The sequence below is a fragment of the Armigeres subalbatus genome, unplaced genomic scaffold (assembly GCF_024139115.2).
Source record: "Armigeres subalbatus isolate Guangzhou_Male unplaced genomic scaffold, GZ_Asu_2 Contig264, whole genome shotgun sequence".
NCBI classification, from domain to species: domain Eukaryota; kingdom Metazoa; phylum Arthropoda; class Insecta; order Diptera; family Culicidae; genus Armigeres; species Armigeres subalbatus.
The window spans coordinates 274,107-288,205 of NW_026943003.1; the positions used below are offsets into that span (position 1 = coordinate 274,107).

The 14,099-nt window shown below is 41.0% G+C and overlaps 1 protein-coding gene across 1 annotated transcript in view; it reads left to right on the forward strand.

Annotated features, from left to right (window-relative positions):
* LOC134203853 (uncharacterized) overlaps positions 1-12,623 on the forward strand; it is a gene marked incomplete at its 3' end in the record, with an annotated part of 245,986 nt that extends 233,363 nt beyond the window's left edge. The window contains exon 5 of the mRNA XM_062678692.1: positions 12,530-12,623. Coding sequence (XP_062534676.1) covers positions 12,530-12,623 — 94 coding nt within the window. The remainder of the gene's footprint in view (positions 1-12,529) is intronic.
* Between the last annotated feature and the right edge of the window lie 1,476 nt (positions 12,624-14,099).

Consider the following 14,099-nt stretch of genomic DNA (forward strand, 5'->3'; position numbering starts at 1 on the left):
ACGACTCGACTGCCACCCCATTGTGATTATTCCAATTTACAATAACGCTACTTTTCTTGCGGACGTCCCACCAACGCAGAAGAAAAAAATGTATCCCAACGCATAATTGTGATTTTTTCGATCCATAATAACACTACTCTTCTTGTGGGCTTCCCAACGAAGCAGCATGTCAAACTCTTGCATTCGAGGCGATGCATTCGAGTGTACCATCACGCAGAATTACGATTGTTCTAACCCACAATAAAACTTTTTCTCTTGCGGGTATCCTACCAACGCAAAGCAGAAGTTTCATTTGATAACATTGCATGCCTGTGTTACACTACGTAGAACTGTAATCCATACAGGAAAAAAATAATGAAGAATAACGACGTGACATGGATCTATTCCAGCAAATTTGCTTTAATTAATTTGATTTAATCATATTTTATTTTCTTTAACTTTTAATTTTCATCATAAACATTTATAATACTATTCCTATTTATAAATTATTACAAAAACTGAGAGGAAATATACTGTCAGTTTCCATTAAATTGTTCAAAGTTTGAGTTCTCGTTCAACGACAAACAAACGAGATCGATCAGCTTTAACATAGTTTTAAGTGAGGGTTGCTTCTAGCTTCTGCGCTTTTTCTAAATTTTTTAGTAGTAGTTTTTATTTTAGTCAAAAACAAATCCTACAAATCCTGCATCATACAAATTGGATGGAACAGTTTGCAAAAATCTCTCTATTTGACAGAGGGCTTGGTATGAAAACCAAACTTGTTATTTGAATTCTGGTGCAAAATAAACGCCACAACACCAAAGACCGAAAATACGGAAAGTAACCCACTTATTCCTTACTACAAAAATAAAACGAATTCTATAAACACACAAGATTTTTACCTATGCTGACATATTTCACCGATCTAACTTTCTGGAATTCATTTTCGTCCGCTCTATATGTTTGTATCTAAAATATTTTTTCGCATATTACACTATCCAAGTGAAAACATTTACATTTTGTCGATTTTTTCGGTATTGAATGTAAGGAACGACGTTAGCTGTTCCATAACTGCAAGGGGGAAGTACTGCTTTTTAAAAGAAAACCGTTTTGTTCATGGAACAAGATAGTTATTCAACGAAACCTTATCTGGCACGCCACGTGACGATCTTTGCTCTGGCTTGCTTCAGATATTGCAAGTTGATGTAGACGTACAGTAAAAAAAAGCACCGAATCCACTCACAGAGTGACAAATCGCTTTTCCGAACCACCCATTACCATCAACCGCCGAATAAGGTTTTCTTTTCCAATCAAGGTTGAAATGACACCCAGTGTGCTCTGCGGTGGCATTTTCTCCGTTCCCGATTCTGGGCGATGAATCCTATTCCAATCTGCTTGGTTTTGTGGAATTTCTGTTGTTATTTTTTCTTATTGTGACCGTTGGATGGCGCGGAAAAACAACTACAGCAGCATCATCAGTTTTATGTCCTTCCCTCCACCCGCTCAGTCCTTTGTAGTTCAGATGCTATGGCACGGCTCATGAGTAGTGACCACCACGGCAAGCTGAAGAAAACTGCGATCCACGCAGGGGTATTTTCATTCATGAACAAGTCAAAAAGCTTCACAGTGAAAACAAATAATTATAATACGAGAGAATTTTTCATGTGCGTTGTAAGAAGTTCAGTCCTAATTGTAAAATTCAATTTGGCTTAACTTTTGCAGAAACTTTCAAAATGGTTAAGACTTTTCGAACTTTCCACTTTAGACAAGTCTTTCACTCCCAGTACCCTTGCGTGCGTTCCTTTGTATCCAAGCGTTGGAGTCGGAAAGCAATTTCAAAGTTCGCCGGAGAGGAATTTCTCATATCCGGATGCTTCCAGGATTGAGGGGCATTTCCTGCTGCTGGTACCATTTGGCAATTCGATGCTTTTATGTCGTATTTTCTCTTCCATTTACCAACAACTGATGCGCCAGTGTTTCATTTCCAACGATGTGATTCTTATACAAGTTGGATAAAAATGGCTTCACTGGCGATTGGCTTTCGATTCGAATTCTATGCGCTCTGATCCGTCCGTGGCCAAACTAGTGTGGCGTATTTATAGAGCTTCCAACAACGATGGATGGTTTTCCTTTGTCGAAATTAACCTCTTGTGCCAAGCCGGTGGGGAATGTCTGTGAAACACCACCAACATAATAGCATTGATGCTTTTCTGGTGATGTTTGTGGAGAATGATTTTTAAAGAAAATGATAATGTTTAACATCGTTAAACTGATACTTGAGAATTGAATCAATCGAGTTTCAATCGAAATTCAAATTTGAATTGTTTAAATTTGGACTCTGCTTCTTATTTTTCGTTGTACATTGCAAAACATTCAAATAATGTTATTTTATGAAAATAAAGGAGTCTTCCTTAAGCGCTATTTTGACCTCTACTCTCCCATGATATCTATGGGGGAGAATCAAGGGCCAACCCTCGAGGCACTATTCAAGCTGAAGCGTTGCTGGAAGCTAATCTCGGCGCGCTCAATGACGTGTTCTCCACCTTCTTCAACGGGGACTCTACCACAGCATCGATGTCTCCGCGGTGAGTAAATCTATCCTACCGCGCTTCTGCGTCTACATCCCACAACGTTGCGTCAGTGGGAATCATACTACAATTCGAAGGTGGTTCCAAAGTATCAAGACTTGGTAAAGTTTTTGAAAAGTCATTGTTCCGTATTACAGTCCATCGCACCTGGAAAGCCATTTCGTCCAACAATCAGCCATGCTGGAATCCAATCAAGCTGCTGTCCATTCTGCGGAGAATCAGCTCACTCTGCCTTCAAGTGTACCAAGTTTACGAAGATGCGGATTTTCTCAACGATGCTATATGTCTGAAACCGTTTCGCAAAAGCTCAAGTACAAATGAACTCGTGAGCATTAACCGATCATCGGAATCGGTGGATCGCGAACTGCATCTACTCAAGCAATTTTCGGGGAAGTTTATTCGCTTGCTACAAACTATGTGGCAAATCTTAAGTTCCATGTCTTGCCACGAGTAATCGTCGATCTTCCAACACGAAGCATTGACATCCGTTCCTGGAATGTGCCGAAGGAGAGTGTTAGCCGATCTAACGTTCCACGAGTCTGCAGCTGTAGATCTGATTATAGGAGCAGAAGTAGGTATATCTGGAGCTGATGATTGCAGAGCGTATAGTCTCTGGAACGATTCCGGATGAGTCAAATGTTTTACCAGTCGTGTCATCGTGTGCTGCAGAGAATATTGAAGAAGGACTAGCACGGTTCTTTGAGCTGGAGAATCGTGTCGCACCTTCAGCACATTGTCACTAGAAGAGTCGGTATATGAAACACACTTTGAGAGAACGACGACGAGAAACTCTACCGGCAGGTTCGTTGTTCAGCTACTCAAGAAACAATTTATCGTTGACCGCTTGGGAAATACTCAGCTAATCGCTACTCGTCGTTTCGTTTGGAGCGCAGATTGTATACCGATCCAATTGTGAAAAAAATGTTTGCCGATTTCATCAACGAATTATTAGCATATGAGTGAGATCTCAGCACGAGACCTAAGCACATTTCCAGTGGCATACTTCTAACCACTTTCCTGTCGCCACTGATACGACGATATGCTGAAGAGCGTTGACAGCCTTGAAGAAGCTGTACAATTGTCACAGGATCTGATCGATGTTCTAAGCATAGCTTGAGGAAATGGAGCTCCAACTCTTGAGAATGGCTGGATCATATTCCACCTTACCTGCGAGATGAACGCTCTTGTTCGGATTTCGAAATCTTTAACCCCACAATTAATACCCTTGGAATTAAATGGGAACCCGTTCGGACATTTTTCGGTTCACTGTACCTCAGTGGAACCCTGCTACTGAGATAACTAAGAGGATCATATTGTCCGATTTCGCGAAGCTTTTCTATCCGTTAGGTCTGGTTGGAGCTAGTCTTGTTCCAGCCAAGGTATTTCTCCAGGATCTTTGGAGATCAAAGTGCTCCTTGAATGATATTCTACCCGAAGAGCTTCAAATGTGGTGGAGAGGATTCAGAGAAAGTTAGGAAGGTCTGACTCTGTTGCAAGTACCTCGTTGGATCGCATTCGGAAGCGAAACATTGTCCGTCGAGTTTCACATGTTCTGCGATGCATCTCAGAAGGCGTACGGCGTCTGCATCTACCTCTTGTTTGATGGAACAGTTTCGTTATCACTGGTTACCGCTAAATCTCGTGTAGCTCCGCTTTAAGACCTAGAGAAGAAACGAAAACAAATTTCGATTCCACGATTAGAGCTCTCGTCTGCACTAACAGGCGCACATCAGTACGAAAAACTCGTCCAAAGTCTCAAGATCGCAGTTCAGCCGTATTTTTGGACCGACTCAATTATCGTTAATTGGTGCATCCCTAGCAGCACTCATATTCTACATAGGTTACTGGAATTCATATGGGACCAGATTTAGTCACAATCAAGTAGCAGCAACCAGTTTTGTCTGACTTGTGCTGCTCGGGATAGCAGCACCTCCGTCTCGTTGGAACATCTTCGTGGCCAACAGGGTGTCTGAAATTCAGCACATCACATGTGGAGGTATCTGGCATCACATGGCTGGCTTGGACAACCCGGCAGATGTTCTGTCAAGAGGAATGGATCCTCATTAGCTGAAGGATTTCCAGATGTGGTGGCAAGGGCCACCTTGGTTACGGTTAGGCAAAACCTTATGGTCGACAACGGCTAACATAAATCAGGAGGACCTAGATCTTCTGTTACTTGAGGAACGCACATCGGTATCGGCTCCAGCTCAAGTTATTGAACCTAGCACAATCTTCAGCCTTCGATCGTCATTGCAAGATTTAGTTCGCATTGTATCCTTCGTCGGGAGATTTGTGCACAACTGTCGAAACACTAGCGACCGCAGAATAGGTCTAGTGCGACTTGAAGAACGAGTAGCAGCTTTACATCAGCTGCTGATCCTAGCCCAGAGAGAAAGATTTCCAGAAGAGCTAGTCGCGTTACGTAAGAATAGAGAAGTCCAACTTACGTCTCGCTTAAGGACATAGTTAAAAGAGAGTACCACGATGACAGTCAATATGGCACAGGACCTTCCACGGGTAAACCCCACTCCAATCCCACCAACATTCGAATGCATCGAAAAGCATCGAACAAAAGTTTAATATTCAGATTACTAACCTGTTCACACTATATTTATGTACTTCCCGTGATAATTAACATGTTTCTTCAAAGAGTCCTATGTATTTCGGCTCGAAATATAGCATAAACCAGCAGTTTCGTGCCAATTTAACAGCCGTCCGCGGTTTGGTGGGTTTATCACTGCACTTCACTTCTTCTCAAAGGGCATTTGAAAAATCCAATTTTTACACACTTCTCCGCACATGAGCAGCCCGAAATGTTGATGGAATGCAAATTAAACTTCACTTTTTGGAATAAGTCACTTGTTTGAAGCGAAAACTTAATATAAACTGCAATTTTTGCCCGAAAAAAAAGATTAAAAACTGATCGCGAAGCGAATGTAAACACCGGTACCGATAGCAGCAACCTAATAAACAGGGTGGTTCAAAACTGATGTTGCTCCGCCACGCTCAGTCGAACTTGTTTCATATTTTGGGTGTCGTTCGCTGGTTTTGGTCGGTTCGAATAGGGGCTTAAGCCACAAACACAATATCAGCGGAACGGCAACTGAAACGGCAAATTTGACAGTTAGCCCATATATTTTCGGTCAAATTTGCCGTTTCCGTTACCGTTCCGCTGACATTGTGTTTGGGCCTTTACCGTGTACAGGTCGTTTCAGGTTTGTATGGCAGTTGATATGGCGAGGTTGAATTTTACATTATTCTGATTGTGGCACTCCGTGATTGGGCGCTGGCGAGGGGAAGACCATATGACTGGATGAAATTCAACTCCTTAGACAATTAATTCCTTAGACAATACATATTGAATAAACGTTTCAATAGTTGGGAGTCGATTTTAAACGAGGTTCCGAAGCTTTAGCATGATAATACAGCCCAAAATACAATGTCAGCGGAACAGCAACGGAAACGGCAAATTTGACAGTTAGCCCATATATTTTCTGTCAAATTTGCTGCTCTGTTCCGCTGACATTGTGTTTGTGTAATTGTGTAATTCAACATATCTGTGATATCTATCGCACCAGGAGCAGATACTTCATACAAATAGTGTGACATGGGGGTGAGCGGAGTATAAAATGCTATTTCAACGAATCTTTCCTAAGGAGCGTTCAGTGAAGTCTCTGGAATGTTGCTTCCAGCTATGTGGGTTCTCTTTTCGCCAGCGTTTGGAGGGGAGGTGCTGTAGCCAGTGTAATGAAAGGTTCTGTTTCCCATAATAGTTTTCATACAAACTTGAACCGACTTGTTCTCAATCAGTTTTTGTTCAAATCGGCTTTTGAAGGACACTCGGAGCATGGGATGGAATCAAGTAAACGTGGTGGAGCTGGGTCGTTTTGAGCCTAATATTCTTTGTTATTCCATAAATACGACAATACTACTACAGTATATGACAGTTTGTATTGTACCAATACTTTCAAAGCTTTGTTTTGGAACTCAACCCACCTTCACCTTAAAGCAACTATGCCCTCGCTTGGTAAAAGGAACAACATTCTCGTCGAAACCATGGTACTGCTACGTGAGGACAACCTACCACCTCTCAGGTGGCGAATGGGTCGTGTCAATGAGATCCAACCGGGGAATCCGTGTTGTCAAAGTTCGCACGAAGGACGAAGACTTCCTTCTAGTGATTTTCAAAGTGTGTGTCCTACAAATTTCTGACAACGACACTCCGTCCAAGTCAACTCACGAGGAGGATTAATTTCTTCTCCGTCAGACGCCTGGTGGCGCTGCGGAGGCCTTCGAGTCTCCGCGTCCCAGTTAAGTTTTTGTTTTATAAAATATAGTCAAAAAGCTTAGAGAATGTTTGTCCTCCCTAGTCAAGTCCATCCGCCGCGGCAGGAGCCGCCGCTCGTCCGAATGTCTGAAGATCTGCTGTTCACTCCGTTGATGTCTGGTCCTTCCAAGGTCGAATCAAGTTCTGATCAGTTCCTGTTCGTCAATTTTGATGCATTGCATCAAGTATTCTGTGGGGGTTAAGGAATCCACACACAAAGTTTCGTGTCTTGCATGTTTTTCGTCGTTTCGAGCAATCAAACAATCCTCAACCGAGGTCGATTGGCATCTGGAGGCAGACGATTCGAAGAGGATTCGGTATACGACTCTAGCGAAGAGCTGAACCGGTGTTACACGGACCATGTGGGCAACGATGTATACTAAAGATTTGTCAACGGAACCTGATCAGGAGTACCAATATCCTAGAGACCGCAAGCAGATCATCGAGGCTGATAGTCTAGATCGCTGACTGAACTATTAGTGTCCGAGAAGACTGAACAAGCATTTGCGTATGTAGATAATCATCATTTAATTCAACATCACACCGATCGCCTCACGATCGATGATAGGTACAAGCCGAACAGCAGTTAGAAGACATCGCACGCAGTCAGTCAGGTCCAAGTAAGTAAAAATTGTACATATCTAATAGTCTTGAATAAACTGTAACAGGGTTACAAAATACACCCCAACCTCTCCTATTTAAATCATAGCTAAATTTAGGCAAGTAACGTTCTCAGTCACTGAATTTTCTTGCGGTTATTCGTCTAAAAAAGAGTTGGTAAAACATATACAAAATAGGTAGCAGATTTAGACCACCGGATAAAGTTACCCGAACCTGACCATCAAAGGCCTCGGGATTTTTCGGTAGAGCTCAGAAGAGGTAGCATGCATACTTTCTCCAACGACGATTTGCAACGCCAAACACCAAACAGTGAAGACAGTTTACGACACTAGACAAACGAACAAGCTAGATAGTGAATAGATCATTGAATCGCGATGATGTAACATTTTGGCCAAAATGAGATTTTTATATAGTTTGAATCCTCATACAAAACTACATATTCTGGCAATACGAAAAAAATTGTTCAGGAATGTATGAAAAAAATTTCGTTTGTTTGAGAAACTACATATGTCCACGTACTTTGAAGAGCAATTGTGGAGTACTGCTTATATTTTTTGCACTGAAAGTGCCCCAGGGAGTTGAGTTTTGCCATAAACTATTGATCTGTATCGAAGAAATCGAAATATTCGGTGCAAATTTGTTAAAAAACAGTTTTTTGTTGTTTTTTCGAAATAGTGTAAAATGGACTTATGCAGTTTCTCAAACAAATGATTCAAATGTAAAATGGGTTAGTAAAACGACACAATAATAACACCAAAAAGATAATAATAGAGTGTTAGTTATAGGAATCATAACGACAGGGAAGCACAACAAAAACGACAGGTACCACGTGTACGAATTAGTCACTAGGAACAGGTAATTATGTTAAACACAAGACAAAGGACTTTACTGACAGTGATAAAACTCGTTTGAAGATTACTCCTTCAAACGAAGTTCCTACTCCTAGGTTTAAAAAAAATACTGTGGAAGTGCCCTTATGTCGTTGCGCCCTACGTGTCAGTAATACGTGCGGAACCCCCGATCGACTACCGTTAACGAACGGCCAATTTGGGTCCACCCAGAATTGAAGTCGCCCCCTTACGGCTGGTGCCCGAACATCGGCATCGAAGCTGCGGCAACTGATCGTTTGCTGTCGCCGCCGCCGTCGCCAAGATTCGTAACATCCGTCAACATATGTTGCGTACCGACGGAAAGCTCTACCATCGACACGATGCCGCAACGAACGACAATCGCGCGCAACGAATGCAGCATAATCGTCGCCATGGAGGCCAACCCGAAGAAAACCCAAGCAACCAAAAAGTACGGATAAGATGGGATGTTTTGCCTTAATCAACTCGCATTTTAAGTAATTTTTTTATCGTGGGAGACGCAGCAGTGAACTTTAAAGTTCGGTTAAGGGGCTTGGAACTCAATGTGAACCAATAGTGAACCAATAATTGGTTCGGTTAGAAACAAATTTAAGTAAAATCTGAACTTATGGTTTCTTGGGAAGTGATTCGCAAGTAAGAAGTACTAACCCATATAGGAATAAATCATGGAATTGTAAGATGAATCATGCGACAGCTTCTTTTGCTGCACAAGCTAGAGTGAACGTTGAACTGTAAGGTGGGAGGATTAAACAGTCGTCTTTCGAGAAAAATCGATTCCTTTTCGCGTATTTTTAGTAGATCCTAAAGAGCAGCGGTTCTCAACCTTTTTCTTACGTGGTACCCCTTCAGACCATGGCACAGCTTGAGGTACCCCCTAGTTTTTTTATTTACCGGTAAGCTCAAATGTAAAAGAGGGTAATTGATTTTTATTGGACTTTTATCAAACCTAATAATTCAATTTGATTTAATTTTCAAGAACATAATTTTGGGCTTCTGACAAATTTACGTACATCGACTTATCAATTTTCAACCTTGCTACACGTCGAACTTTTATTTTCCAACATTGAAGTTTTTAAAACAAAATTAATACTTTGGCACAGCAGGTTTACTGGACTTTTCAAGCCTTTTCGCTGATTTTTGAGAACACAGTAACAAAACTTTCATTTTCTCAACTCCGTTTACTGTTATGAACAATGTACCTGAAATATTTCAAATAGAGATTATTAACCTCCAATGTAAAAACTAGCATAAATCTAAACAAGCAACCTCGTCAGTATTTCCGTTTATATTTGCCCTTGAGGACATAATGCATGTTATAGAACCTATCCAAAACTTCATGGAAATTACGAAATAGAAATTATGATTTCGTCAACACGTTATGTTGTGTTTTAGAATCAATTTTCACTATATCAATTGATGAACTTTTCTAAATGGGCGTAATAGATTTTGACCTTGGGCTTTGAACAGCGATTGTAAAATCTCACCAAATCCACAACCTCATAAGAATTATGCTCTTTATTCAGGACAACAAATCTGCTCAACACAAAAAAAACTGTTCTCTCTGATAGTAACGTCATATGAATGAAATCAGCAGAACAAAACTCGATTAAAAATTCAAGATCAATTCTAAAGTGATTTTTTTTGGCAATTATATAATACAACATCCGCCATTACGCATGTTTGTCTCAGGTACCCCCAGAGACCAGCAAAGGTACCCCCAGGGGTACATGTACCCCAGGTTGAGAACCGCTGCTAAAGAGGATATTTTTAAATGGTCATTAGTTTGTTGGGTTCTAAGTGGTAACGCTACCATCGTAGGTTTTAGCGAACTCGCCCTGAGGTCTCATAGCCGGAACGGGAATTCATACTTGAGATCGTGCACCTCCACGACAACTTGTTGTCTGGCGCTTAAGTGGGGGCTGTGATTATCCTTAGTCTGCCTATTAAACCCCGTCCCGTTACAAAACTTTTGCACGTTCACGTCGGTCGATCTCCCTCAGTCGGGTGTGCATTTAATTTCAAGTGACTATTGTGTTGTACTATTGTGAACATTTGATTTAAGAATAAAATCGACTTCCAATCGTAAAAGTCGCGTTTAAACTAAAGTACGTTATCCACAAAGGCGTTTGCCAGGATTAAAGCAAACCATTGCTATATGATCACTTCTTTAAAAGAAGGCGCTTGTCCGGATTAATTCGATGGTGGATGTAATTTCTTCTTTACAAGTAGGCGCTTGCCCGGATTAAGGAAATGGTGATGTGATCCCTTCTTTAAAAGTAGGCGTTTGCCGGGATTAATATAGCTTGAGCTTGAGCTTGAGCTTGATTGACTTCCCGTAGTTGCTACTCCATTATGACCAGATCAGCTGTTCTTGCACAAAGTACCAACAGATGTTTCCTTGGGACTAGCACACAAATTCAATGTACAAGTACTGGTGATCTCATTTGTTAGGTTGCACTGGCGCCTGCCACGGGAGAATGCAAGCCAATGTAGCGGAGGAAATGATGATGCAATTACTCGTCCACTGCAAGCCGAATATACCTCTGCACTTGCCACGAGTTCATGCGGAATTTGTTGGAATTTCTGGGTTAGGTTGGAGAGGCAGAGGTCCGTCTTGGTTAACGAGCTGCCAATGTGATAGATGGGAGAAGGTAACTGATGGAATTTCTAATTGGATGTAGGAAACGAGCTCTATAAGTTCATTTCCAATTCTAGCAGATTACTGTTAGAATACTCAAATTGAAGGTATAGGAATAGTAATGGAAACGGTATGGAAGTCCATTTCCAGTTTTAGCGTTTGCTAGAACATGAGAAATTAAGAGAAAGATACAAAGTAGGAGAATGGAACGGACCTGGGATTGAACCCACGACCTCCTGCGTATGAGGCAGAAGCAGTAGCCATATGACTACCAAGCCCGCTTCATAGGCGTTTGCTGGGACTAATATAATGGAAGAAGTGGTTTCTTCTTTAATAGTAGGCGCTTGTCCGGATTAAGTTAATGGTGGATTTAATTCCTTCTTTAAGAGAAGGTGCTTGTCCGGATAAAGACAATGGTGGATGTGATCTCTTCTTTGAAAATAGGCGTTTGCCAAAAATGAAGCAATGGTGGATATGATCCATTTTTAAAAAGAAGACGCTTGCTCCGATTAAGGCAAGGGTAGATGTTATCCCTTGTTTAAAAGTAGGTATTCGCTCGTGACTGTGTTTGAATATAGCAGTTTTTGATATGATTTCTTCTTTAGAAGTAGGCATTTTGTCTAGACTTGTAGATACAACTTCTTCAATGAATTCAAATATCTGTCTAGTATGACTTAAAGTGATAAATTGTAGATAAGATTCAATTGTTGAAATGAAGTCTGCATCTGGAATAAGGCGAAGAAATATGATATCCATTCGTGAACAATTTGTTTGTTATTAGACAAATATGAATGTATTTTTTTAATAAATAGTTTCCATATTTCTAAAAAAAAATCTAATATGTTAAATAATCTCTTTTATGAACACTAATAATATCGAAAATCCCTTCAATAATAAATAATGCCAAATCCTCATTATGCAAAATTACCTTCTTTTTATAATTAATTTTCTATTCTTTAGCTACCAATAATAATCGGAATCTCCAGGTTCACTATTTCTGGGTAATTGTACATTCTGGCAAATGGTCTATTCTGGGGAATAGCTTTCTGGCAAATGTCATTCAATCTTCTCCGAGGCTTCTATAAAAAGATCATTTTCGGAGTGAAATAATAGCCTTTCGGTACAACTTACGAAAATCCATGGAATTGTTAAAAAATAGGTTTTAAGAGTCAATAAACTACGTTTAAAATTAAAACTGGCAATAAAAAGTTACGTTATATCAAAGTAAAAGTTACTTTACATCAAGGTATGACTGTATTTTATTATCACTATTTCCAAATGTATAGAATTACTTGACCCTCGGATCGCTATCTAGTTCAACCTACTTCACTAACATGCACCTACGCCCACCAAATTCAGATCAAAAACATGCTTCTCATTGACATGAACCATCGACCGGAAATTAAATTTATCCTGAGGGTTCACCGTCATTCCAAAGCAACAACAACTCAATTATCTTCCCCTGCCACCGTTCATTCACACCGTTTCCGCTTTCTTATCGTTCCAGGTGCTGTATCCCCAGCCCCGGGATTCCGGTGTCTACGAATGCCAGATATCCACAACGCCTCCGGTGGGATACTCCATGACACTATCCGTCGTCGGTAAGTTGCCGCACTGTGTTTCGCTGATCCGATGTTCTTTGCTTGGTGGTTCGCATACACTCACATGAACGAACCTTTATTAGGGCGGGGAGATGTGGGTACATAATTTTCCAGTGCCAGAGTTGGTGAATTGGTCGTTTTTCTATGAACATGAATCCCAAAGCCGAACCAAGAAGCATGCGAATCTGGCACCAAGAAATATGCGACCAACCGGGACAAACGAGCAAGAGAGGGGTGGGAATTGTGGCCAGGATGGATAGAAAATTCCGTCCTACAGATAGTCTTGGAGCTTTTATGAGTTTCGGTCACATGAATATTGAAGGCTAAATTGTGAAGAGTAGACTTGTTCGTAAAATGGAACTTTTTTTGAAATATTCCGTCAACTGGAACATTCGTTTCAATAAATAAATAATTTCTTATCAATAGATGCTGTTGTACAAATCTGAGCCGTAAAACTTTCAAACAGATCTTGGTAGATGGAAGTAACACCATCCAGTACATGAACTGAACATTCATGGTGAACATGCAAGCCATATGATGCTAATGCAATTGTTCAAAAACACGGTAATGCTGCTTATATTGATCAAATAGTTTCTAGTTAAAAAAGAAAAATAATTTTGATATAAGTATAACGTTTTTGAACAGGTCTGTGAACAACTAAACCACTCGATAGAGTCCCTTTCCATCGCTCTTGCACCGAAGCTATCACAGATTACGGAAAGATACCAACCGCAGGATAGGAAGCCGTCTACGCCTACGGGGTTGCCCCATTTCAGATTTTTTTCGTCGTTCCTCAGAATGGTTCCCTCGGAAAATTAATGGGACAAAGTGACATGGTTTGCTGCTCCGGCAGACCATTTCGAACTCCCAAACGGCGATGCGACTGGCAAAATAACCTCTTTACCGTCACCCGATTGTCAGCTCGACGGCCACGAGATCGGCGACGTGGCGCTGGGTTAAATGGGGGTAATATGTTTTACTTAACGAAGGAGATAAAGGCGATCAATCGTCATTCCATCACGTCGGTCCTCGGCGGGACCCGAAGCCGAGGTATATAAATAAGGGCTATTTTCAATTACATTCAAGAAGTGATTGCCATTAAAGCTGGAACTTGAGAAACTATGTGCCTGGAATGCACTGCCAAATGCCGCCAACTTCAATAAATTATCTTATGGAGTTTGCCACCATCATCACCATCGTTGACGCTGTCGTTGTCGTGTCGAAGCGACTTGTCAAACGCTCTCGAGTTTATGAAAAGTTTTATAAAAGCGTACTTTACCGTTCGGTAGTCGCTCGTTATCAAAGTTGCGAAGAAGTACATAAAGGATAATGAGATTCTGAGTTCCGGAGTGGATGGTAAATCGCCGCCCAGCACTGTCAGCCGCTCTTGAACGCTTAATTTTAATTAATGTCCTGGGAACCGACCGAGTTAGAAGTTGGTTCCTTTTGCTGGTAATTGGCGAACAAAAGCCTTGT